This window comes from Gasterosteus aculeatus, chromosome 10 (assembly GCF_964276395.1).
Source record: "Gasterosteus aculeatus chromosome 10, fGasAcu3.hap1.1, whole genome shotgun sequence".
NCBI classification, from domain to species: Eukaryota; Metazoa; Chordata; class Actinopteri; order Perciformes; family Gasterosteidae; genus Gasterosteus; species Gasterosteus aculeatus.
The window spans coordinates 4,815,707-4,840,639 of NC_135697.1; the positions used below are offsets into that span (position 1 = coordinate 4,815,707).

The 24,933-nt window shown below is 46.0% G+C and overlaps 3 protein-coding genes across 6 annotated transcripts in view; 2 read left to right on the forward strand and 1 right to left on the reverse strand.

The window, feature by feature from the left end:
- Positions 1-246, reverse strand: part of nudcd1 (NudC domain containing 1) — a 63,540-nt gene extending 63,294 nt beyond the window's left edge. The window contains exon 1 of the mRNA XM_040187775.2: positions 36-246. Coding sequence (XP_040043709.2) covers positions 36-150 — 115 coding nt within the window. The 5' untranslated portion in view covers positions 151-246. The remainder of the gene's footprint in view (positions 1-35) is intronic.
- LOC120825929 (transcription and mRNA export factor ENY2-2) lies at positions 179-2,097 on the forward strand. Of its 3 annotated transcripts, none has more exons than XM_040187778.2 (6): positions 179-277; positions 417-528; positions 637-711; positions 800-870; positions 936-1,010; positions 1,834-2,097. In XM_040187778.2, the coding sequence occupies exons 3-6, from the start codon at positions 644-646 to the stop codon at positions 1,908-1,910; spliced, it is 291 nt and encodes a 96-aa protein (XP_040043712.1). In that variant the 5' UTR covers positions 179-277; positions 417-528; positions 637-643; the 3' UTR covers positions 1,911-2,097. The 3 variants fall into 3 exon arrangements, with proteins under 3 accessions (XP_040043712.1, XP_040043711.1, XP_077937294.1); XM_040187777.2 differs by having other exon boundaries at positions 641-711; XM_078081168.1 differs by having other exon boundaries at positions 196-528; positions 641-711.
- Positions 2,098-4,504: 2,407 nt separating this feature from the next.
- Positions 4,505-24,933, forward strand: part of pkhd1l1.1 (PKHD1 like 1, tandem duplicate 1) — a 32,043-nt gene continuing 11,614 nt past the window's right edge. The window contains exons 1-48 of one of the 2 annotated variants that reach the window (XM_078081169.1): positions 4,505-4,630; positions 4,754-4,872; positions 4,945-5,022; positions 5,643-5,787; positions 5,869-5,977; positions 6,093-6,150; positions 6,236-6,329; positions 6,505-6,558; positions 6,711-6,784; positions 7,622-7,664; positions 7,788-7,858; positions 7,951-8,061; positions 8,805-8,897; positions 9,350-9,615; positions 9,709-9,800; positions 9,909-10,068; positions 10,754-10,889; positions 10,973-11,116; positions 11,208-11,362; positions 11,506-11,616; positions 11,708-11,857; positions 12,004-12,128; positions 12,215-12,372; positions 12,528-12,697; positions 13,751-13,883; positions 14,017-14,171; positions 14,677-14,796; positions 15,106-15,211; positions 15,336-15,443; positions 15,527-15,691; positions 15,793-15,914; positions 16,305-16,437; positions 17,094-17,286; positions 18,239-18,381; positions 18,634-18,738; positions 19,036-19,221; positions 19,534-19,707; positions 20,013-20,215; positions 20,315-21,287; positions 21,516-21,764; positions 21,905-22,054; positions 22,358-22,532; positions 23,153-23,309; positions 23,427-23,583; positions 23,694-23,903; positions 24,157-24,286; positions 24,405-24,646; positions 24,775-24,911. In XM_078081169.1, the coding sequence (XP_077937295.1) occupies positions 4,818-4,872; positions 4,945-5,022; positions 5,643-5,787; positions 5,869-5,977; positions 6,093-6,150; positions 6,236-6,329; positions 6,505-6,558; positions 6,711-6,784; positions 7,622-7,664; positions 7,788-7,858; positions 7,951-8,061; positions 8,805-8,897; positions 9,350-9,615; positions 9,709-9,800; positions 9,909-10,068; positions 10,754-10,889; positions 10,973-11,116; positions 11,208-11,362; positions 11,506-11,616; positions 11,708-11,857; positions 12,004-12,128; positions 12,215-12,372; positions 12,528-12,697; positions 13,751-13,883; positions 14,017-14,171; positions 14,677-14,796; positions 15,106-15,211; positions 15,336-15,443; positions 15,527-15,691; positions 15,793-15,914; positions 16,305-16,437; positions 17,094-17,286; positions 18,239-18,381; positions 18,634-18,738; positions 19,036-19,221; positions 19,534-19,707; positions 20,013-20,215; positions 20,315-21,287; positions 21,516-21,764; positions 21,905-22,054; positions 22,358-22,532; positions 23,153-23,309; positions 23,427-23,583; positions 23,694-23,903; positions 24,157-24,286; positions 24,405-24,646; positions 24,775-24,911 (7,278 nt within the window). In that variant the 5' untranslated portion in view covers positions 4,505-4,630; positions 4,754-4,817. Of the gene's footprint in view, positions 4,641-4,753; positions 4,873-4,944; positions 5,023-5,642; positions 5,788-5,868; positions 5,978-6,092; positions 6,151-6,235; positions 6,330-6,504; positions 6,559-6,710; positions 6,785-7,621; positions 7,665-7,787; positions 7,859-7,950; positions 8,062-8,804; positions 8,898-9,349; positions 9,616-9,708; positions 9,801-9,908; positions 10,069-10,753; positions 10,890-10,972; positions 11,117-11,207; positions 11,363-11,505; positions 11,617-11,707; positions 11,858-12,003; positions 12,129-12,214; positions 12,373-12,527; positions 12,698-13,750; positions 13,884-14,016; positions 14,172-14,676; positions 14,797-15,105; positions 15,212-15,335; positions 15,444-15,526; positions 15,692-15,792; positions 15,915-16,304; positions 16,438-17,093; positions 17,287-18,238; positions 18,382-18,633; positions 18,739-19,035; positions 19,222-19,533; positions 19,708-20,012; positions 20,216-20,314; positions 21,288-21,515; positions 21,765-21,904; positions 22,055-22,357; positions 22,533-23,152; positions 23,310-23,426; positions 23,584-23,693; positions 23,904-24,156; positions 24,287-24,404; positions 24,647-24,774; positions 24,912-24,933 lie in introns of both variants that reach the window. The other variant, XM_078081170.1, reaches the window with a different exon arrangement.

The following is a 24,933-nucleotide window of genomic DNA, read 5'->3' on the forward strand; positions in this document are numbered from 1 at the left end:
CTAGCACGCTTGCTAGCCTAGTTAGTTTCTCTCACCAGCATCCAGCTCAACGCCGTACGTTGGTATGGCGTCCAGAGATAACCTGTAACTTTCAAAGCCGGGGTCCAACAGCTCTCTGTTGACCTTCAGGGAATAATTCGACGTAGCCATGTCTTTTTAGATAGTGACAGGCTTGACCACAAGTGGGAATCAAGAGGATGCTGTGGGAAGACACACGTTTCCGGTTTTCCACCCGGAGACCTTTCCACGGCGGACACGAGCTGCTCGTGCACTCAAGGTAGGTTGAGTCCCTGTATTTCCTCACAAAGCGTTTACAGAACATGTTTTAATATATTTAATCGTTCTAAAGAACACGTATGCGTGCGGGGGTAAATTAGAATGAACGAATGTTTTTCCTTTCTAAATTACGATGGCAGTATTGAGTGACGCCAAAGCGGAACCATTACGCTTTTCGCGTTTTTAGACGGTTGGTTTGTGTGAAGGAACCGTGTGTTCCCCCAGCTGATCCATCTCGACAAAAAAAAGAAGGTAACATCTACCGCATAATTACAAAATGAAACACTTGTTTAAGTAGCTACATTCTCCTGAAATCGTTGAATCCAAACTTAAACTGCTGGTGTTTGTGTGCGATTTGAGGCAGATCATGAGCAAAGACTCCCAGATGAGGGCTGCAATAAACCAAAAGCTGATAGAAATGGGTGAACGGGAGCGGTGAGTCGAGCGTTACTCTCCAGTGATTCAACCATGGGGGTGAAATTGTTCTAGAGACGGTGCATTGAATGTAAACGTGTGGCCGCAGGTTGAAGGAGTTGCTCAGGGCGAAGCTGGTGGAGTGCGGGTGGAAGGATCAGCTCAAAGCACACTGCAAAGGTACGCCGTGCATCCATGCGCGTAACGGGGTGAACCTGCCACTACTGATCGATTATTTTGTGCAGATGTGATCAAAGAAAAGGGTCTGGAGCACGTCACAGTGGAGGACCTGGTCACAGAAGTCACACCGAAAGGCAGAGGTACGGATCTTTCAATTTAAACCCAACAGCAGGGGGTGGAAGAAGTACAGAGCTAAAAACGAGAGGAGTCAACACCTGCAGCACAGCTGTGGGTTGAACTAAAAAAAATGTCTTAAATGCTTCTAACATCTAGAACAGATGTGATCAGTTTTATTCATTCCACACAGAGACATTAATTGGGATGTCATTTTAAATCAACATTACCAACGAGGACTTTAAAGTCAATGAAACAATTAAACGTACTTAATAGTCTCCATTACAAAAACACAAGATGTTTCCATATGGTGCAGCCATAAAGAACATGGTAACATTTTAAACTTTTGTATAAAATAAAAAACAACAATTATTTAGAAATAGCTGAGAAAAAATTATTTAACCAAAAAAAAGCTTTATTTCAAGACCAAAATCTTAACATTAAAGAAACTGAAAATAATTTAAATAACACGTCGCTTAAAGCTACCGTATGAGCATTGTGGCTAACTGGAGATTTAAAGAGGTTAAAGTACTGATGGTTCGACATAACTACGTTTTTTTTTTAAAAAATGAAACAAACAAAAATAAATAAATGTGTATTGTCTGTTGTTATCTGTAAACTGCAATTTGCTTCACATCTTGCTTGTTTGCATCTCGCACGTCCCTGAACAGATTATTTGTTGTTTATTTTATCAATCTTTTTTACAATTGAACAAAAGATGCTTTTTTTTTTTTAATCCCCAACGTCTCAATGAGTGTCCACAACTACTGGAACGTGTTAAAGTGCAGTGATCATTGCGCGTGTTCGGGCCCCCTGACCGTACCAATGCTTCTTCTCCCTCTGATGCAGCACTCGTGCCGGACAGCGTGAAGAAGGAGCTCCTGCAGAGAATCAGAGCTTTTCTAGCGCAACACGCAACCTTGTGAATGGATCACTGTCTAGACACTTTTTGTTTTTTACTCACAATTCAAATCGAAAACTCGTTTGTTTCCATTGTGAGCAACGCTCAAGTGTTATTATTTTTTTTATCTTTATCTATCATGTGTTTTCATATTGATTTCAGTTTTTCATGCAGAAGGGGGGGAAAAATAAAGTCATGCCTATTTTTGGTCATTGGGAGTTTAGACTTTTTCTTTGATGCAGCTGAAGACCTGTTATTTAACTTGATGTCTTTGTTCACACCCAAAATATTTGCTGTCTTTTTTTTCCCCATTTTAATTTGTTTCTCAACCGACCAAGTGTTAAGTAACGCGTTGATGAATAGACGATAGCTGGTATGACAGAAATGTCTTTGTCTGCCTCTCACGCTTAGTTATGGCGCTCTTTATTTTTAGCACATTATGGTAGGTGCCAGAATAACTCATTATTATTATTATTATTATTATTATTATTGCAGTGAGCGTAATGCTTGCTTTATATACAAAAACATTGCTTCCTGAACAAAAAAAACTCTTTCTGTGGTCAAACACCTCATGGACTGAGCTCACTGTGCTTTTGACATGTGACATTTCAGTTTTGGTCAGTTATGGTTCTTTAGTGTTACTCAGAGGAAGTTGATGATAACATGTCTTACGTCACTTTCTGAACATGTAGGGAACTAATTTTTTTCTACTGTCATGACTTCATGGAAAGAATGTGACACTTGGCATCAGGGATTACTCACAGTGACAAGGAGAGGTGATTACTATCTCAGACTATTTTTGAGTTTGTTGTGTGCACTGTGAGAGCTGGACTTCCGGTCTGCATATATGAGGCAGGGATCAACCTTCATGTTTGCTTTCACTCGCCCAGTTGGACATGTGGCTCTGACTTCTACTCGAGCAGAGTCACTTTTTTCTTTCCCTCTATGCAAACCGTTGAATTCATAAGCGGGTATCAGAAGAGAACAAGTTAGCTGTCATGTTTAATCATTTATATAAGACGTTTTGCACACGTCCTCCAACCCCAATCAGTTTACAGGATAATCAAAATTAATTCCAAGTTATCTTTTTAATTTCAGCGCCCTATGAAGTACTCATTCAATTGGAACACACTACCTCATGACATGTCATCCTGAACTTTGATGGTACTGCTTATAAATCCTCCGTGCACAGGATTGTTGGTCAACACGGCCAGAAAAGCAAGCTGTCAGGCGTTTTGCCAAAATGTAATAAGAACCATTTATTGCCAAGTAAGTCGTAGGACACCATTTAGGAAGAAAGAAATGGTGCCAAAAGGACACAATTTAGGAAGAAATTATGGAAAAATGATGCTATGGAATCCAGATGCTGGTGAATGAAGTGGAGGGCCACGTTGACTGCGTCGTCCAAACGGACATGTTGCCGTGGCAAACTGCAGGGGGTGCAGGCGTGGGTCGGTCACGGTTTCAGGTGAGACTGGACACGGTGTTGAAAGGACTTCTTGACCACAGCACCGGTCAGGAAGATGTCTGTTGAAGATGCCTGTATAGACCTTTTGATTTGAGCAATCGGATGCATGACCTGGCCAGAATGTACCCGTGAGGCGCGTGTGATAACCATGGTCCACAATGTTCTCCTCTCAGATAAAGAGAGATAAACAGATAAACGTCAGGCATATTCCACACACAGAAATAAAATGTATGAAAAGAACACATTGATCTTACATCCTTCACTCGTCACAGACCTGAAGACACAGGAAGAGTTTTTATAGATAGCTTTATAGATGACTGACGTTACAATACAGCTTTCATAACAAGTATTTCATTCTCCAAGTGTTCAATAACCAGAAGAGTCCTTTCACCACGAGGCTGATAAAGTGCGTTTCAGCTAATCAGGATCTGTTTGTTTGTTTCAAAGAGTAATTCTGTCCAACACAAGAAGTGTTTTTTAAATGGTTCTCAAGCCTTTCAGAACTCTCCACTCTGTTATAATAAAATGACCCTTTAATCCACATTAGCATCTCTGAGAACCTGCGTTGCTCATTAAAACAATGTCTCTTAAGAATAATTAAGAGACATTGTTTCCCCAATTGCTTTAGGAGGGATTAAGGTCTCTTCAGACAGGAAGTGATGAAACTGTTATAGGTGAAGGAAATGAAGATTCAAGTGGAAAACGCAGACAAGATAAAAATAGAAGCTGGTGATGATTCAGTCATGATGCCTCGAGGCCTTGTGGTGCTGCTGCACTTCACGGTTGATGTTTTAAAAATAAATAAAAGTAAAGTAATAAAAAAAGTTTGCCTTCCACATAAATCTTAACTTCCAATGAAGCGTTTCCTTAACAACAGAATATTGGCACACCACGATTGTTGTATATTTATAGATTGTTTATTATTACATTTTTGCCATCAATGTGTTTTTTTTTTACAAAGCACTATGGGACTGCGCTCCTATACAAATATGTTTGAATGGAATCGTTTCCCATCACTAGGACTCGAATCACTGTGTGTGTTTCCTGAGAAGTTTCACTTCTTCCCCGCCAGACAGCAAGTGAACAAATGTGTCGTGACTGGCTTCGGCAACGTGTTTAGACCATGCTGGTTGTTTGCAAGAGGATGAGCTGATCTGTTCAGTCTCCTCCTCCCGGTTCCAGGTGAGGGGAGGAACCCCGGAGCAGCGGAATAAAGAGCCCGGCCTCTTTGCGGTGTCTCTCGTTCCATCCGTCTACCTGAGCAGCGCACTCAACAGGTAACGACAGGTGCGCTCCGCTCGCTCTCACGTCGCTGACTCTGCAGAGATCAAGCTCGTCAACAACACTGTGCACAGTTGGGAGTTTTTGCTAAAATGCTTGTTTGATCACTGTGTCGATAGATTCCAGTCCTGCACAGCGGACCGCAGCTGAAGCAGCAGCTCGGCTCTGTGGGAAATCTCCGCCATGGAGTCCCCGATGAAGGCGGCTGCTCTCATCCTCGCCCTTTGGCACTGCTGCAGTAAGTAACGGGCACAGCCACTCGTATCGCGCTGTTAATACGTGCAATGACGTTATTGGACGTGCGCCGCAGGTGCTCAACGCGTTGACCAACTCACTCCGAATCGAGGCAGCTCGAATGGAGCAACGCGAATCATGATTGACGGAATCGGTAAGATCCTGAGCCAGTTGCTTTTCTTTGTTTATTAGAACCTTTAAATACAAAGTGTTTATGTATTGTTAAAAAATGATGAAAATTAGTTTTTAGGTGTAGATTATTATAATATATTTTTTTTTAGATCGTTTTAGAGGAAAATGTCTCTTGTGGTTATTATTATTATATATCACCTATATTATTACATATGCAGTGATGTAAAACATATATGGTTTCCCTCTGAAAATGTAGTGGAGTAAAAGTACAAAGTAATATGAAAAAACCCTCAAGTACTTTGTACTTTCATGCAGTATTGAGTAAATGTACTTAGCTACATTCCAACACAGAAAAAAAGCACAATTATCAAAAACTTACTTTTTCTAAATTAATCCAACTCAAGCAGACTGAGCTGGTGAGATTTTCCAACCATAAATTACAAGTAACTTACTAAAAGTGAGTGTTAATAGCAATTTCATAAAACTAATTTAAGTCAATTTACTATTTTTAATTAAATAGGATGTTTGGATTTACAGACTGTTATATGTTTCCATTAGTGGGAGAGTCGGATAAAGGTCCCTTTTCCTTGTTGGTGCCTTCGCCTAAATGAAATATATCTTTTTACACAAACCTGTATTCAGGCTTCGCCCAGGAGAGACAGTTCCAGCTCAATCCAAAAGACGACAATTTTGGCAACCGCGTGTTCCTGGTGTCGGACAGCCTGTCGGTCCCCTGCGACGTGGAGAGGGACTCGACGCACGGCAACCGGATCACGTGTGTCACCAGGTAGCTGCAGGATCAAGGCCTGTTCCTAAGTGAATATACCGAACGCACGTGTATCTGAAACGACCCATGCGTCCATCACAGAGCCATGCCCGTAGATCAGTACGTGGTCCGTGTCAGCGTGGACGGTGTCCCCATTCCCGATGCCGATGTGTGCAGAGGGGCCTACAAGCCGTACCGGTGCAGCTTCTTCGTAAGTCTGCAGCTGACGAATGGAGACCCCTTTAAAGGTCAAGTTGGTCCAACTCGCAGCCGTGTTTCTAATGTGAACTTCTCCCCCCCCCTCCTTCCGTTCTGACTTTTCTCAGTCTGTTCGGTACCGCACGCCTACTATCAGTACTCTGAGCCCGGCCAGCGGGCCCCCAGGTACGCGGCCCTTTAGTTCTGCAGGTCTCAGGCCCAGTTCACCCGCTCATTGTTGTATTGAAACCTTCTCCCGGACCTCTTGCAGGCAGCTTGGTGACAGTGCGAGGAATTATCTTCACCGACGTGTACGGGAGCAACACCGACCGGAGCTCCAACGGGCTCGACGTCAGGTTTCTGAGGTATTCAAATATAAGGATTCACATTTTTAAAGAAGTCCACATTAAAAGAAAGTAGATTGATCATGAAAACAGTTTAAATGATCCCAACCAAAACTAATTTGTTTTAGGAGAGATACAAACACCACACCAGTCTTGTGAACATCAATTCAGTGAATGTGACCTTTTTTGGTTGCAGAGCCTACATGGGAGGGATGCCATGTGAGCTGCTTAAACCAAACTCTGATGAACTGTAAGTAGTTAGTCCGCAGCTGATGTAGAAAACACTCTGGACAACAAACACGTATAGATTGAAGTTAAAATGTGTCATGAATGTGTTGAATAAAGGTGAAGGAGGAAAAGGTGTGAACACTGTATTATAAGTTTGTCAAATATTTTCTGAAGATATAACCTACAACTGGACTCCGAGTCTTCCAACTGGGGATACATGAGCTGCAAGATGACGGGCAGCTACGTTGGTGAGCAGGTTTTCTTAATTGCAGACGCTCTGAATGCAACTTTTAAGGAGATGTACCACTTGTGAATAGGGTGTAAAAGGGTAAAAAATAATCTTGCAGATTTTAGCTATTAAACTTCCCCTGTTGGTTATTTACATGAAGACATTTCTTTTTCGTATGACATGTTTTCTCATATGTTATGTTGAAACATGCAAACACACGAACAATGAACACATTTGCATAGATTTCAGAACAGATATGGATCAAGACAGGTTCTTGTTTCAAAGTGTTTGGTTGACACGTTAGAGTCAATGAGGGAATTTTGGATATCTCCTTTGTATCACTCCATGAATTAGAAAATAAAAAGATGAAGCCATAAAAAAAAAAAAAACAATTTTCAATGTGTGTGTATGAATAGAACAATGTATGAATCAAGCTCAGAATGATGTATGTCTGTAAGAACATTTGGAATATAGAAAAGAGGCAGTAAAACATAATATAGAGACATTAATTTTGAAGATATGATTTGTAAATTTATGTGACAAATTGAAGACAACAAGTGTAGAAGCTAGAAATATGAACTGATGGACTTCCATGAATCCAGGAAACTTCCTCAGATGATCACTGACATAAAGACAAATCTTCTGAGATACTATGTTTGAACATGTAGACGAGGCTTAATTCATAGGAGCAATCTATGGACCCAAATAGAAAAATAAACACATGAATGTTAGACTGAACGACAATAACCTCAGAACATTAGAATTGACGGATACACCAATAGTGATGTATTTTCGAAAAGTATCCCTAAAAAAAGCCTTAAAAAACGTCTTGATAATCATGTTTTGTTTACGACAGGGCATCACAACTTGACTTACATTCTGGACAGCGAATTTGGAAGGTAATGCACAGTTACAGAATCCGTCTGCGTTTTCAGACCTTTAGGTTTTATTCAACCTTAGAAGGAAAAAATGAATAGACATAGTGCTAGAAAGGCGGATTGATTTATCTCTGAAATCCTCAGGAGTTTACCGGACAAGAAGCTGTTGAGGGTTTCAGCTTTGGGAAAGCTCTCCATGTTTCAGACCTTTGCAGGTAAGACACGCAGTAAGACTTTCACCACAAAGTACCCCCTGCGTTGCGTTTGTTCTCACTCCAGTGAAATGCGCGTTGTGTCTCCTGTTCAGAGGTGACTGGAGTCTCGCCCTCGACGGGCAGCGTCATGGGCGGAACCCTGTTGACCATCTACGGCCGCTTCTTCGACCAGACTGACCAGCCTGCGCGCGTTCTCGTTGGAGGTAATCAGCTGCCACCCAGTTGCCGCGTTGTGCGTTTTCTGTTGTCACGCGGTGCAAAGTGTTGCATGGATGCGTCTCAGCCAAAAACAAAACCCGACCCGTTGTGCAACGGGGATGATCCTTTTCAGCACCAACACAAACTGTGCATACTTTGAGACGCAGCAAACAAAAGGAAACAACAGGGTTGTCGTGCGGCTGAGAGAAGCACAACAGACCGTGACAAACAAGTCTTTTACAACAAGTGATGTGTCAACAAACTATTTTGTTACAGTACATGTTGGAAAGGGGAGGACGTCCCCCCTTTTTTTCTTTTCTTTCAGCTCAATCATTATCAAATAAAATCTTTTTCCCACGATGAGGAAGATGGGTATAAAACAGATGTAGAATGCAGGTGGTACATTGTCAAAAGTACACAGCGTCTGTCTTACATAATATTCATCATCAGGTTTGTAAGACTACAATAAGAATCGCATATTACTGATAAAGCATGTGTAACTGTAACCAGCCAGAGTAATCAAAGTTTAACTCTTGACACAAAAAATGGAACTATGCACCCTGAAAAAGTATCTACAAAACATCAAAAGCTGAATAAATATGTAGTAATGCAGCAAAAAAATTATTAAAAGATTATTTCATTTGCAAAAAAAAGAAAAGATGGAGGAGATGCTGGTTTCTTGTCAATCGTTCTGCAGGCCCCAGTTTAGAAACCACCATCTGCTAAATTTAATTTGCTTTTTCTTCAGGCCTGCCCTGTGAAATCCAGACGGTGGCCGACGACAGAATCACGTGCAGAACCGCCAAGCACGAGATGAACGGCAACGTGACAGTCTACCCAGGTTAGGACCCGCCTCCTCTTCCTCCCTTTGTCTTTTGGCGTGACGCTAACCCGCATTTGTCCCCGCCGATGTTCCGTGTCGGTGCCCGAACAAAGCATTAACACAAGGCGAAACATCTCCATCGCTGGGTGCATCTAAAGCGTGCTTGACAACAGAAGATAACATTGTCGGTCAAGATGATCAATGATTGATAATTGAGGACTTTGATGTGCTGAGTACGGTGAACTGATAACAATAATAATATTCAGTCAGTCAACGTAGCTGCTTGATGTCCTCCTGATTATTTCTTAAATTCGGGGATCTATTTCTTTGGCAATACAATTTCAGAAATTATGTAATATAATTTCAGAGAACCCAAGGTGGTGTTTCCAGATGTTTAATTAATGATTAATCTGCCGAACCCCGATTTTGGTGCACCACCATTTTGTCACTGGCACTTCCTCTGAATCCAGGTGGAAGAGGCTTAAAGCTGGAGGTGTGGAACAGGACAAGACCCAGATACCTGACTGACATCTGGGGCTACAATGAGAACACGGCTGGATACTGGGCAGACTGGGTCGACTCCATGCCCAGGGTTTTTCAGAATGAACTTGATTATTTCAGCTCACGATCCAGAGGCTTCTTTGTGCCACCGGCCACCGCCAACTACACCATATACCTGCACTGCGATGACCGATGCGAGCTCTATCTCAGCAACTCCAGCCGCCCCGAAGACAAGGTGGAGCACACCTGCCGTCACCATCAAACAACGCCAGGATGCCATCAAAGATCATATTGTGATAAAATATTCCTCCACCTCCTTTGACTTTAGGTTAAAGTCGCGTTCCAGACAAGTTACGTCTCAGATTTCACGAAAATGCAATCGCAAAAGTCTGAAGTACTGGCTCTAAAGGAAGGACAACAGTACGTTAATTATTCTAATGACCTCTTTAGAAAATGAAGACTCTTTAATTCACAGCACACAATGTTCCATCGCTTAAAAGGCTTAAAAGGCTTTTCTTTCTCTTATAGCTACTACATGGAAATCCTGCATCAAGAATATGCTGGTGTCGCGAGTGTCAACGTTGCCTTGTTCCAAGAGCAGAGTACCTTTACAGAGAGCCAGACGGACGACGCCGTCAACGAGGTTCAGAATATCGTGGCTGAATATGACGTGTACGATGAGGAACAGGTGTGTAGCTTCCGGTAAACACGGCACATTCCAGGTTATCTTCTCAGCTCTCCATTAAAGTCAGATGGCAAGATACCCACTCGCCACCACTCTCTCACCTATTCAGTCAGTATGTTAGTTTAGCTTAGCATAAACTCTGGAAAGCAGAGGGAAACGCTGGCTCGCTCTATCCAAGAAAACAAATAATGCATTTCTGTTCTGTACATAATGTGTTAGTTATTCATCCTAGTAGTGGTACACTTCTGTAGGTGGACCTTTTGCCTTTGAACAGAGCTAATTTACAGTCTTTAAGCTAAGCCAGCACAGTATTGATCTGTTATCAAGCATAATTCACCAAATGTAGACATATTCAATTAAACAATAATTTTATATCACTTCACTTTGTCATTGCTGAGTAATCAACTGAAATTCAAATGTATGTTTTTTTTAAATATTGCTTCTAGTCTTCCATTTTTTTGTGAGCCAGAGGCATGTTTGTAATGTAATGTTTGAGGACACAGCAATGCACCCAGCTAGCGTCACTGCTAGCGTCACTGCTAGCGTCACTGCTAGCGTCACTGGTAGCTCCATTGCTCTCTGTGGGGTTTGTTAAAGGTTGTTTTAGAGAATGCATGAAAGGAGGTAGAAGTGTTGAACCTGCATCGCTCTTTATACCTCACATTCGCTCCCTCTTACTATGCCCCAGGTGGTGACCTTTGACTCCTGGCCCGGCGACGTGGCTGCAGTCAAAGAGGTCCAGAAAGTTACCGTTAGCAGCGGCTGCGCCAGCCATCTTTGTGGCAGCACTTTCTTCAGCCTGGGCTACGGAGACGCAAACACGGGTAAATAAGTGTTGAGTTGCTGCATTTGTTTTCTTCCCAGTCATTATGTTTGTTCACAAGCCTCGTCTTCCTTTTTTTTTTAGGACCAATTCCAGTCACCGCCTCAGCTAATGTGGTCGAGGCTTCCTTGAACACCCTTTGGACCATCAAACCCGACACTGTCCATGTCACCAAAGAGGACGATAGCCAAGGATCGAACTTCCTGGTCACTTTCAATTCTGACAGAGGTATAAAAGGACACAAAAGTATTGTGGTTGTCACATGCATTCATTCAGCTGACCCTATTAGTGTAAACTACTTTTTTTTTTTTGACCGCAGGAGATTTTGAACCTCTACACTGGGAAGTTTTCGGCTCTGACACCTACGTCACCGTCGCCGAGGTTACAAAGGGGATCAGCAACATGCAGACCTTCACTCTGCTCTGGGGGGGAATTCCCTCTAAACCCATTGGCTTCAATGCAACTGAGTCTGAGGTCTGAGACCGACAACCCAGTCACGCCTGACATAATGACTAACGAAGATTTCATTCATGAAACAAGTGGTCAAAATAGGTTCTGGCTGTTGCCTGTGCTGCGTAGCAAAAAATGTTGATTCCGGCTTGTGCTATTGTCAACAGGTGCAGTCGGCTCTGGAGGACATGATGAAGGCCGAGTGTCCCGTTGAGGTCCTGGCGCCCGAAGGGACCGACGTAAAGTACTTCAAAGACTTTGAAAAGGACAACTCTCAGGTCAGTGGGGACAAATTAATTGTTGAGCACCTATTCTTCGCGCTCCTTTTACATCTTGGAATCATCAAAAATGTTTTCTCGCGCTCACCAGTTCAACAGTGCTGAGGAAGGTGCTCCGGTGAAAAACACGGCTTTCTGCGGCCTGTGGTCGCTGAAGAACGCCGAGGTCCTCTTCAAGGACACCTACACTGAAGACTCTGGTTACAGCTACGGACCGGTCTCATTGGACAAGTATCCCACGGTAAAACACACGGTTGCTTCACTAATTGTACAGACGGTTTGAATTAGCACTGTAAATGAAAACAAATGGATGCATTAAGAACGTGGTTGGTAAATGATCTGAAGGTTATTGATGGATAGATTATTTTCCCCATTCTCCCCTTGCAGCTTTGCTTTGCATACACGGGCATGTTGAAGGATGAAGTTGGAATGAAGTTCACTTACAAAAACAGCCAAGGCCAAAACAAGGCAGAGACCGCAAAGATAAGCACTGTCTTCAATAAGGAGAACAAGTTAGTAAACTCTGCTTCCGATCACTCAGTTATGTGCAAACTTCTCAAGCAAGTCCCGGTTTCTAGAGTTGGATATGTCTTGACAGATGGAGTTACAAATGCATGGACCTACAACGCTCCCTGCAGACGGAGTACATCGGAAGAAATTACAATCTGCTGGAGTTTTACCTCTACAAAGACGGGGGAGATTTCTACGTGGACACCGTTCACATTGGGAAGAATCCCACCTCAAATGATGAAAACGGTACGCAGCTTGATGGTAGTTTTTAGATTTGGGGTTGAATATCAAAGTTCAGAAGCGCACACTATTTTCTGTTCCATCTTTCCTTTACGTCTTTTCGTAACAAGGTGAATACGTTGCTTTGCATTCACCTTATTCCTGTGTGTTGTTTTTTCCAGCCGTCCCCCACGAGAGGAGGCCTCCGCCCTTTGAGACCTCCGGCCGATCCTTTGAGGCGATCTCTGTCGCCAAAGACGCGCTGAACGCTTCACGGATCAGCTACCAGATCAAAGCCACACCGGTCGATTGTGCCTTCGGTTTCCCGCTGCTCGGAGTTGGCTTCCTGCCGGTAACGGAATTTGAATTTATGCAATGTCGATGTACGTGTCATATTATAGACTCATTCTTCACCTGTGTGTTTATTCTGCAGCGTAGTCTGCAGGAAAACACATATCTGCTGTTCGTTTTACACTTGGGAAACGTTGTGGAGCTTTGGAGTGAAGCTGAAGTGAAATAACAAAGGAGCAGCCACCTGACAGTTAATCAGAGACTGTTTGACTCTCAGACGAACATGCAACCTTCTTCACTGAGCCTCATGATTTGTGTAAAAAAAAAAAGAGTGTTTTACTGCTGTTGAGATTCCAATCTCCTGACGTTATGTGTTGAGTTATGAGTGACGATGTGGGCTTCCCCTCCTCTCCGATGCACTCAGCGCTTCACAAATTAAAGCCTGGGTTCTAGAAATCCAACTCTGCTGCGATGCTCTGATCCGATGTGCCGTTAGAAAAGAAGAAAAGGTGAGATACAAGCGTGAGCTAAATAGTGGGATTTATCCAGATTGTGTTTCTCCGAGACAGCAAACATAAGGAAAGCCAGGTGTCATCTTCAGCAGTGTGACTCATGAATACAGCCCGCGGGATAAAGCTTAGTGCGCAGCGGGATCCAGTAAGTGTCTCATGCCTCGGCATGCTGTGCATTCAAGATGGACGGATTGTAGACTGCGCACAGGGGCTGGTCGGGAAAAGTGTGACCTTAAAAGTGTTAAGACGTCATTTGTGTAATGATTTCCCAAAAGCTGAAGTGTGATTAAGTAATACATCAAAAACAGGGATTATCTTTACTAAGCTAATATGTCATCTTGATGATATCATAATTCTAAGAACATACCGGGTAGCAGTGCTGCTTAAAGCTGACCTAGTTTTCCATGGCTTGCCTTAGATATACTGTATGAAACTCAACAAGAAAAAAACAGATAAAAAGATATAAACACAAACATTTACACTATAAAAATGATTTTCACAAAGGGACAATTTTGGACAAAAAAAGTTTCCATCCAGACATCCACAGCATGCCTGCATTGGATTGTGTCTTTTTAATCTATTTCCCTTCTCCACCTGCATAGATGTCCAACAGCAGGGAGGACGCGGCGGAGTTCGGGGACGGAGCAGCCGCGGTCAGCATCATCCGCCTCCACAGAGCCACGCCTCCTCTGAACGGCACCTTCGACGTGGAGATCTACGGAGGCCGAGCCGAAGGTAAGCGCGCGAAAGTAAAGTAATATTCTTTATTACTTTACGGTTCTTTAGTAAATGTACTTAGTTAAATCCGGCCACTGGCGGCTTCTACAACACGGGCAATAGTTGCTTTAACAGGGAGGTGTGTTGTCAGGTCTGTCAGTGGACATCAGCCAGGAGGACCTGAAGTTCGCTCTACAGGGAATCGCAGGGATGGGTGAGGTCAGCGTGCAGAGGCAGGGAAGCTGCAGAGACCCCAAGTGGAGGATCGAGTGGCTGAACAAAGCTGGAGACCAGCCTCTGATCCAGGTCACACTCTTCTTTGCTCTTTAGATTGGTGGATCCCAGGGGGGGGGGGGTTATGGCGGGTGTGTTGTTTGGATCCCTAAGGGGAAATTGTTCATATTGGTGCATTGCCCGAAAAGCAATTTGTTGTTTTGTAACATTTAACAATTAAATAGTAATTGTATCCATAGAAGTTGTAGTAGTAATAGCACACAAATATTCATCAGAAATGTGTCAAACTGCCAAACTTATTGCGTAGCTCTGTTTATTTGTTGTCCCTCTAAATCCAATTATTGCTACTCATATAAGTTTCATATGAAAATAAAGGCCGACAGCTTCTTGATCTGTTTTCTCACCTGTTTGAATATAACACATCAGAACAGGTACTGTAGCCACAGCAGTAATAGTACTAGTAGTAATACATTAAGTATGCTGTCGGTAGAAGCTGTGTTAGTAGCATTTACATCTTTTGACTTGCATAAAAAAAAACATCCACTTGGTCCTGAACGGCCATTTATTCTCATTTCAGGTGACCGGCGCGTCAGTCGGCCAAAACGCTGATGTTTTTGCGCATGAGGATGAAAAAGGAGGACTATTGACACGAAGCCTGACAGGAGATTACTTCCGTGTCTGGGAATCCAAACCACAGGTACAACCGGGATTCAAGAATCCTCGGCCACATCAGTTTCAGTATCATCTGTCTGTCAAATGTGTGTTTTCTCTGGAGCGAGGCCTGATCGGTGGGCTGTTCTACATTGTCTCTTGGCGCCTGAAGTTGGTGTTTTCCGCAGGACATGTAAAGAGACGGTGCTTAAACATTCAGCAGAATGCAGGAAATCAAAGGGTTTGAGGGGAAATACAACCACACACACTCTAGTGGGGGGTAGTCTCAGCTCGGAGTGTCTTTTTTTATGTCATAGAACTTAGCAAACTCAACTCAACATTTTGTGCTTTGCAGGTGGAGGTTTACATCAACGGCATCCCCTCAAAGTGCTCTGGTGACTGTGGGTACGAATGGTCTGAGGACAAGACTCCAGTTGTGACAGGAATCAGCCCATCTCAAGGTCTCATGGTTGCTTATTGATTTGTCGGACTGTCTTTCTATATCTTATTGGCGTGTCTAGTGTTTAAAACAGAATAAGATTAAAAACATGGCAATGAGGATTGAGTTTTCGTCGACTTTTTCAGGATCTATTGGCCAGGGGACTTTTTTGACTGTCACTGGGACTGGCTTCAGCAGCGAAAACGCCTCCATCCTTGTGGGAAAAACCCAGTGCCACGTTGAACAGATCACCGGTAAATGAGACTTTAGGAGTGAATCCTGTCGTTCATCATCTAACGGAAGTAGTGAAGCCACATCTTGACTGCGGTTATTTCAGCTACCACTCAGGTGTGCAGACTCGGCAGTGGCAGCGCGGGAACGTTCCCCGTGCTGGTCAGCTTCCCCTCTCTGGGTGATTCCCGCCCCTCCGGAGACGACGCCTTCCGCTTCACCTACCAGCTCATCCTTTCCTCCTTCGCCCCGCTCTCCGGAAGCGTGGCAGGTAAGACTTTACCGAAAACCTGTCTGTACAGGCGACACTCTAAAGGAGGATCGCTTTCTCTACGATACAGAAGCCTTTATGCTCCTGCGTTTTCTCCTCAGGAGGCACTCTGCTGACGGTGAAAGGTTTCGGCTTCAGCCAGAGCACCGGGGTTGCCGTCGGCAGCGACCGGTGCGCCGTGGTTTATGCCAGTGACACTGAGCTGCGATGCAGAACGCCAGCAGTGAGTGACCACGCTGCAAAGCGCCGTTTGTTAGGGAGAAATGTTTCCCTGCAGCAACCTGCTCTACGCTCTTATACGTCGGCACTCATGAGCACCGTCTGCCATGTTGAGAGGCGTGTGGATTCAATCCCAGAATCATACATGCGCTCTGAAAATTTGTCTTTTGCCATAAAGTTATAAAGCGGACTTAGTGATTAACAAAAACTCTTTTTATAACAATAATACATTTTTCATTTGAAAGTGATTTTTTTGTTTTTCAAACAAATTATGTAAACAAGACAGGTTAATAGTTAGCCTTCATTTTCTTGCCTTGCAAAGAGCCGCAGCTCTGAATAAGGCCCTTATTTGACTTATTAGTTAATAAATGAACGCTTGCATTGCTTACTTCAGGGGACTGCAGGATCACAATCCGTCACAGTGATGGAGGGAAACGTGAGTCAGACAGCCGGCAGCTCCTACACTTATGATGCCAACCTCACCGCGCAGATCTCAGGCCTGAGTCCCACAACAACCACCGTGATCGGTGAGTTCGAGAGGCAATCATGAACTGTGTTTGTGCATTTGATGACCAGTGAGGTACGATTAGCGCCGCTGAGATGAAACCCACACGAGAGGTTTATCAGGGGGGAATAGTTTTTTCCTGGAAGGGTAATAGTAATACTATGGAGCTAGTGAATGAAACAGACACATGGTCTGCTGTTATATGTCTGTGACGATTCAATGTGTTATTCATCGTGTTTCAATATCACTCCCCAGATCTGGTTTTGCTCTCGCTGTGCATCTGTCGCCAGTGACGTACTTCCGTAAAGACAATATGTTTTGTATGAATTTCAGTCCAATTATATCTGTGTCTGAAGAGAATATAGACGGCAAGATGTTTGTGCCTCACTGTTTGGAGTTGGCATGAGACTCCACATCACCGTCGACTCATTGGTTGGGTTTTCGTGCCTCCTGTAATGTTGATTTGCTGGTTTTATCTGTTTTCGCCCTTTGTGCTCCTCGAGAATGTGAGCATGAGAGGTCGCCACGTCTTCGCATACATTTATAGTTAACCACACGCATCCACCCGACGGGCAGCGGAGAATCGGCGGTGACAAGCGCTAATTATGTCGGCACTCGGGTGACAGGAGCAGAAAAGATCTGTTGACGTTTCTCTTTTCTTATCTGCCTTTTGTGTAGGACACGAGGTTCTCACCGTCCAGGGCTCGAACCTGGGAGGCCGAGACAATGACAGCGTTGTGTTTGTGGGCGGGAGGGAGTGTGCGGCGGTGCAGTGGACGGAGACGAGGATCACCTGTCGTCTCCCCGCGCTGCCGCCGGGCACGCACAAGGTGGAAGTGCAGCTTGGAAACAATGGCCACCCCCGGACGAGGTATAGATGCCGTGGAAGGTGTTTTCACACAGGCAATAGTTTGTCTGTTACCTACAGACAGGAAGACAGACGGGGAATTTTTTCTTTAACACCACAAAGCGTCAAGAGAGCTTTTGTTACAGATCCCTTAAGGCCACATAGTAGATCAGAAGATAAGGATATAACATTTAAAAAATGTACTCGCAATATTGTACAGTGTTGCTTTTCACCTGATGTTTTTAGATTTGCAAAACATACCTAAAAAATGTCTTACTAATTAGTTACTAAACCCATTTTAAAAATAAACAACTCGTTCCAAACAAAGGTTATGTGGTCGAGTATAAGTGTGGAGGTGCGCCGTAGATGATGAATACATGTTCTGACGTGTTATGACTATGAGACGCGTGCATGCTTCGCGGCAGATTAGAGATCGTCTGTTATGTGGTGATGTTTCAAAATGTGACATTAGGAATGTGATGTGTCACACCGTCCAACTAGCGTGAGAGACAAACAAACGTATGTTCAAGAATGCTTTATGGTTTAAAGTCACATACAGTACAGTATGGACTCTGTACCGCAGTGCATTGTGGGAAATAATGCAGATGTTATTTCCACTGAAACAGTGTGCAATTTATCTACTAGAAGTGTTGTCATCAAATTTCTATCACAACAATAAAAGAAAACACAATTTAAAGAACTAACACAGATTGATTTGGATAGTTTTGAGATTATTGTCAATCAATAGTAGGAGAAGGATCACCTTAACACTTTCATACTGAGGTTAGGTTTTTTCTTATTTTTCCATGGTTTGAGACTTTCTGATTCCTGGCTTTGATTTGTCGACTCCCATGATGACTTTAGCCAGTCTTGGTTATAAAGACCCAGAAGTGACACAACAGGTGTCAACGTGCCGTCTAGATTCAATCCTTCGTTCAACTCCTTTGTGCTTCTTGTTTCTTTTTTCATTTCATAGCGACGGTGTGAACGCCACCATTGAATACATCCTGGAAATCTACAGCATCTCCCCACAGCTCGGCTCGTTGATGGGAGGAACCGCGCTGACTGTGTCTGGATCCGGTTTCAGCAACAACACCGTGGACAATAAAGTCTCCGTCGGTAAGCAAAATGAGAGCCAGCTACTTCAAACAGATTCATTACCACGGCAGCGGTCTCCGCAAACAGGGAGTTAACTTTGTCAGTACCGGTATTTAAAGATAACAGTGGGAATGAAATGAATGGTTGTGGGGGAACCAGCTGACTGTAATCGGCAGTGATGCAACCACGTGAGGGAAAACCGGCGGTTTTGGTTTGACCGCTTCAGGTATCGGCTCTCACGCTCATGTTCTGTGTTGGTTTGTGATGTGACAGGAGGACTCGAGTGTGAAGTGACGTCAGCCTCAGAGAACGAACTGCAGTGTGTGTTGCAGTCGGAGGGGAAGACCCACATTGTTACCAACCAGGGATCCCACAGTAGTAGGTTTACCCCTTTTCATTCTTTCTGCAGGTGTCAAATTAAATCTGAGTTTACACAAACACAATACAGCAGAAAGAGGGTCACGTTTCCGAAAGCCGATTCAAACGACAGAGCTGTCGCCTGCGGACGAAGTGTGACTGCGTCCCGACTAGTTTCAGAAACAGTTACACTCTTTTTCTGTAAGCTGCCAAAATTTGTAAGAATAAACGATATGTTAACAGCATGTTGCCTGACCTCGGACAATGAAATGTTTCGGCGGGCGTCATCCTGTCTGTCAAACCTTTTGTCTGTTGCAGCTTATGGACAGGGGTATGCGTGGAATCCCGCCTCGCTGACGGTGTCGGTCGGGGACGCGGTGACGTGGCGCTGGGAGGCACCGGCCTTCCAGAAAGACGCCTACCGGGTCTGGAGTGTTTCCAGCCCGAGTGCAACCACCTACGATGGGGGGCCGCTGTACAGCGGGGACACAAAGACAGCAGAAGGTAGAATATAGAGTCACCTGTCAACGTCTTCACTGTTAGATGACTCGTGCTTTCTTTAATCATTTTGTTACGGGCAGTGTTAAGAAAAATACATAAAATTGATGGTTTAGTTTTAGTTAATTTCCCATCGATTCTGCTGTAACTGCAATTAACTAATACATCAACCTGATCTCATTTAACTGGAATTCTTTTGGAGTCTGCGAGGTTGTGTTACGTGTCCCACCGCTCAACGAGCAGGAGAGACGTCATGCACAGGTCAGAGAATGCTTTGCACGCTCCACGATAGTTATGAACTCTCCCGCTGCTCCTCAGGGTTCTTCGCCTACCGCTTCACTACGCCCGGTGTGTATTACTACAGCAGCGGCTACGTCGACAACGGCAACAGCAGAAGCCTGCAGGGAGTCGTGAAGGTGGAGGCTCGGGCGGAGAGGAGAAGCGAGGTCTCTGTCAGCGTGGGAGGCATGGAGGCCAGACACGTGACGGGAGGTAAACATGTAGATGTGGTTAAAATTCACATGAATTATTTGCACTGTGACCTTTTTGTCGGAGATGCAGCGGGAAGGAGGTGTATGCTATGGCTGGTACTATTATCCCATTCGTACACTAATGCACCCAATGAAACGTGAACATCAACAATTGTGTCAAAAAGACATAGACTAGGTACAGGTGTAGTTATTATTATTTGACATAATTAAGAAGATGCCTGGTGTGTATTTAAACACTCAACGTCTCGCCAAATGAGGTGAGATGAGTCAAATGAAAAAACACTCAACAAACTGTCTCCCCTTTAGGCTCTCGTCGTGTCTCCAGAGCTGTCTCGCAGTGCGTCGCCTCTCCGCCGTGCCCGCAGAACAATGTGACCGGCGGCATCTTCTTCAGCGCCTCCGACTGCTCCACCCCCTCGGTGCGCTCCATCTCCCCCAACCAGGGGTCCTACCACCAGGTCATCCGCATTCAGGGCACAGGCTTCAGCGACGCGGCCTGCGCCAATGAGGTGAGCAGGAAAAGTCTGAAATGCGCAGGAACGTTAACTCATCGAGCGTTTTCCTCCGCCTCGCGTCCGTCTGACTCTGGCGTCCCGTGTGTCCCGCAGGTGACGGTGGGAGATCAGCCCTGCCAGGTGATCAACAGCTCTCACTCCGAGATCAACTGCCAGCTCGGCGGCGACGGCGGGCTTATCGTCGGCGTCGCTCTCCCCGTGGCAGTCAGGGTCAACAACCTGGGCAGCGCCGTCGTCGCCGTGCCCGACGAACTCGGCCGCCGCTTCGTGGTCCTCCCGGCGGTGGACTCCGTCTCGCCTCCTGCCGGCAGCCCCAACGGCCAGACGCGGCTCCTCGTCCGCGGCTCCGGCTTCACCGGGGGGCCGGTGACTGTGGCCGGCGAGCCGTGCTCCGTTGTCTCAGCCAACTACACCCACATAACCTGCGACACCGCTCCCTCGCAGCCGCGGGCCGGGGATGTCGTGGTCCACGCCGGAAGGATCCAAAGCTCCTGTCATTCAAACTGCTCGTTCGAGTACTCTGCCTCCGTCACTCCCGCCATCTCCGCTATTTCCCCGGACAGCATCAGCAAGCCGACCACAGTCACCGTCTCCGGCTCAGGGTTCGGCAGCAGTGTGGCCGGCGTGGCCGTCTTCGCCGGCGCCTCGCCGTTGGAGGTCACCGCCGTTACCGATGGCAACGTCGTGTTGACGGTAAACGCCCTGCCCGCGGGCGAACACCCACTCAAAGTGATCGTGAGAAGTAGAGGCCTTGCATCCGGCTCCGTCGCCCTGCGCAGCCTCGCCGAGGCCGCCCTCCACCCGGACGTAGGCAGCCTGGCCGGAGGCACCGCCCTCGTCTTCACCGGAAACGGCTTCGCACCGGGGAACACCAGCGTGACGGTCGGGGGCTCACCCTGCGAGGTGCAGGAGGTGACGGCAGGCGCGCTGCGCTGCCTGACGCCTCCCGGTGGCGAGGGGCCGGTGACCGCCAACGTGCAGGTCTTCTCGGTGCGGTATCCTCCGCTCAAATTCACATACTCCGCAGAGCACACTCCCGTCATCAGCTCCATCAGCCCCAGCTCTGGTAACTACTGTAGTCATGGTAACACTGTTTGGGAGGAGAGTTAATTTCCTTATTTGGGAATGGCGTTTGTCCAGTCTTAAGGGTTTCAAAAGCAGCACGTATTTCATTTGGGTGGGTTATTCTTTGTGCACAAATAGGCAACGCTTGTTGTTCCAGATGTATGATGGCCCGTTAAAGCTTCGTAACCCCAGAGTAAAAACAATTACAGTAACACTTTAACCCCCACAGGGCCGAGCGGCGCAGCCGTCACACTGACCGGCTCAGGATTTGGCAACGACCCGCAGAACGTCTCCGTCACCATAAACAACGTCCCCTGTGTTGTGTCCAACGTCTCCGACACGCTGGTTCAGTGCACTGCAGGAGACAACCCGGGGGGGGCATACCCGGTCGCTCTGCACCACCAGGTCAAAGGTCAAGCCCGGTCGGACGTCACGTTCACGCACGAGCTGACCCTGAGCAGCGTGCAGCCTGACAAGGGTAAGTCTTAAAACAATTTCCTACAATCTCGTTTCTTGTTTTCCTGGTTGTGTGTACATTTGTATTTGATTGTCTTTGTCTTCATCCCCACAATTCAAGCGAGATATTGATAAATTCTTCCTCCCTCGTCTGGGTCTCAGGCAGTTATGGCGGCGGCGCTCTGCTGTCGGTACAGGGATCCGGGTTCGACCCCGACACCTCCACCGTGACGATCTGCGGGGAGGAGTGTGACGTTCACAGGGAGATGTCCACCTCGACCCGTCTGTACTGCCAGTCCCCGTCCATCACCAGTAAGTTCAGACCGGCATCGACTACTTCAACAGTCCCCTTGCTGTAATCTTTCACTGTCCACTCCATGTTTACCGCTTTGAAAAGAGTGTGTTGCTGTCTATACATATATCTCATATTATTAAGTCGGGCCATAAATGGGGATTGTTGACAGCCCGTCTTGGCAGCAGACCATGGCAGGCATGTCTCGTCAGACAATAACTCATCAGGGACGATAAGACACCTGTCAGCTGCTCGTCATGTCTCAGCACGCATCTCCATTCTTCCTCTCCCTTTTGTTCTCTCCCGGCTTCCTGCGCTCTCAGACGCTCAGTCGGAGCTGAGCTGCGTTGTCGCCGTCATCAACCAGCTGGACGCCGTCAACATGTCAGACGGCTACGCCTACAAATCTCAGCTGACTCCGGTGATCACGGAGGTCTCTCCGCGCAGAGGAGGCACCGCCGGGGGCACCCGTCTCACAATCAGCGGCTCCGGTTTCAGGTGCAGCAAAGGAGCAGAAGACATTCAAGAGACGCGGCTCTGGTTTACGAGCCGGCGCTTGTCTCTGCTTTCACTGGGTTGAGAGCAACGACCTTTTCTTTGCTTTTGGCATAAATGGATTAAACAATACGGAAATGATCATTTTATACACATATATTTTGTACTAATAGTGGCAAGTAAAAAAGATTCAATGTATGCTACTAAATATACATCCTTACAGCAAGTACATTATAATAAGCAGCGGTTTTCCCCGTTTTATTTATTTCATATTTTATTATAGAATCAATGTACCATATTATCTTGAATAATAATATAGGGTAAACAGTGTGGTATATAGAAATATATTAGTATAGTACATAAACTATATATTTTGTAGCATGCTAAAGTAAGATGTTGTATATTAGTCATTCTTGTGTGGCATGCCATTATATTATACATTTGTATTATACATGTGAAATTTAACTCAGGTATGCTACACTATTGTGTAGATGGTTATCCTGTTAGTAAAGCAAAGTATCTTATTTTATCAGATGTAATGTCAGGTGTGATATAAGCTTTCATTTAATCCATTCATCCATTACCTCATAGATCCACTGACCGCTCTATTTCCCGCCCCACAGCAGCGACATAAATGAAGTCAATGTGACCATCGTGGGCTCCGTGTGTGACGTTCAGTCCACCAACAGCACGCACGTCATCTGCGTGACCAACTCCCAGCGACAGTCTCAGGAGGCCAAAGTCAGACTCGGCATCGCAGACCGAGGCATCGCCAAGATGGTGAGATCACATCCCCGAGCGAGTCCCAGCCCAGAAGCCCTTCTGTTCCTTATATGACGGGACTCGACTCTCGATCACACACTTTTAACTTCATCCCGTATTCGCCCCTTTCTTCAGGATAACGCGGACTTCTTCTACGTTGACGTGTGGTCGTCCAGGTTCACCTGGGGCGGTCTGTCTCCCCCGGAGAAGGGCTCGTTTGCTGTCATCAGTAAAGGCCAGACCATCCTGCTGGACACCAGCACCCCTGTGCTCAAAATGCTCCTCATTCAAGGTACACAAAAGACTTAATTTAGACGTGTTTCCATCCGGACATTGTGTTTATTTTGAGAAGAACCAACGCAAGTTGCTGGGTTTAGATTAAAACGTCTTCTTGGTCCTCAGGCGGCACGTTGGTGTTTGATGAGGCGGACATCGAGCTGCAGGCAGAAAACATCCTGATCACGGACGGTGGACGGCTCCAGATCGGCCAGAAGGGGGCGCCATTCCAACACAAAGCCATCATCACGCTGCACGGAAACCTGCGCTCGCCTGAAATACCGGTTTATGGAACCAAGACCCTGGCTGTCAGGGAGGGAGTGCTGGATCTGCATGGTATACAACATTCAAATGTAGAGATACAGCCAGCAGATGGTTAGCTTAGTCAGGTCAAAAGAAAAGAATCAGCCCATCAACACTTTTTATAGTCCGATTAAATCACTTTTCTGTATCAGAATGTTTCCACCAGACACTCGTCACCCGAATATTCCTGCTGCTTAACAGCCATTGGAGTTGTGTGTTCTAAAGGGACGTCATCATCGCCCGTCCTCCTCCAGTACAAGTCATTGTTGACAACCTGTTCCTCCAGGCATCCCAGTTCCCGTCCCCTGGACCCACCTGGCCCAGACGGCCACAAGCGGCTCCGACACACTGACCCTGATGAAGGCGGTGACCTGGAAAGCTGGCGATGAAATTGTCATCGCCTCCACCGGCCACAGGTGCCGTCTCGAATCCACGCGTGTGGTCGACGCAGACAAACTCGATGCTTAAATGTCGTCACGTATCTGTATCAACCCGTTGTTTCACTTTTCTGAACTCTTCGATTTTCTATTCCAGGCACAGCCAGGGAGAGAACGAGCAGATGAGGATCGCCGCCGTGTCGGCCGACGGCACGGTCATAACCCTGAGCGAACCGCTCAAGCACACTCACCTCGGGGTGACCGTCACGCTGCCCGATGGCACGCTGTTTGAGGGCCGAGCCGAGGTGGGTCTCCTCACCAGGAACATCGTGGTACGAGGCTCCGAGCACCAAGAGTGGGACGAAACAATCCAAGCCTGCCCCGACGGCTTCAACACAGGTACTGTACCGCTGTACCGCTGGGTAAAGGGAAAGAAGAAGAGGCAGAGCAGCGCTGTGCGGGCAAATGTATTCCAACTGATTGACCGGCATGTAAGTGAGTAACATCTTCCTGTCGCTGTGCCGCAGGTGAATTCAGCACCCAGACCTGTTTCCAAGGGAGGTTCGGAGAGGAGACCGGCAGCGACCAGTTTGGGGGCTGCATCATGTTCCACGCGCCCAGACCGAATGAGAATCTTGCAATCGGCAGGCTGGAATATGTTGAGGTGAGACGCTTCGGGCTTTCTC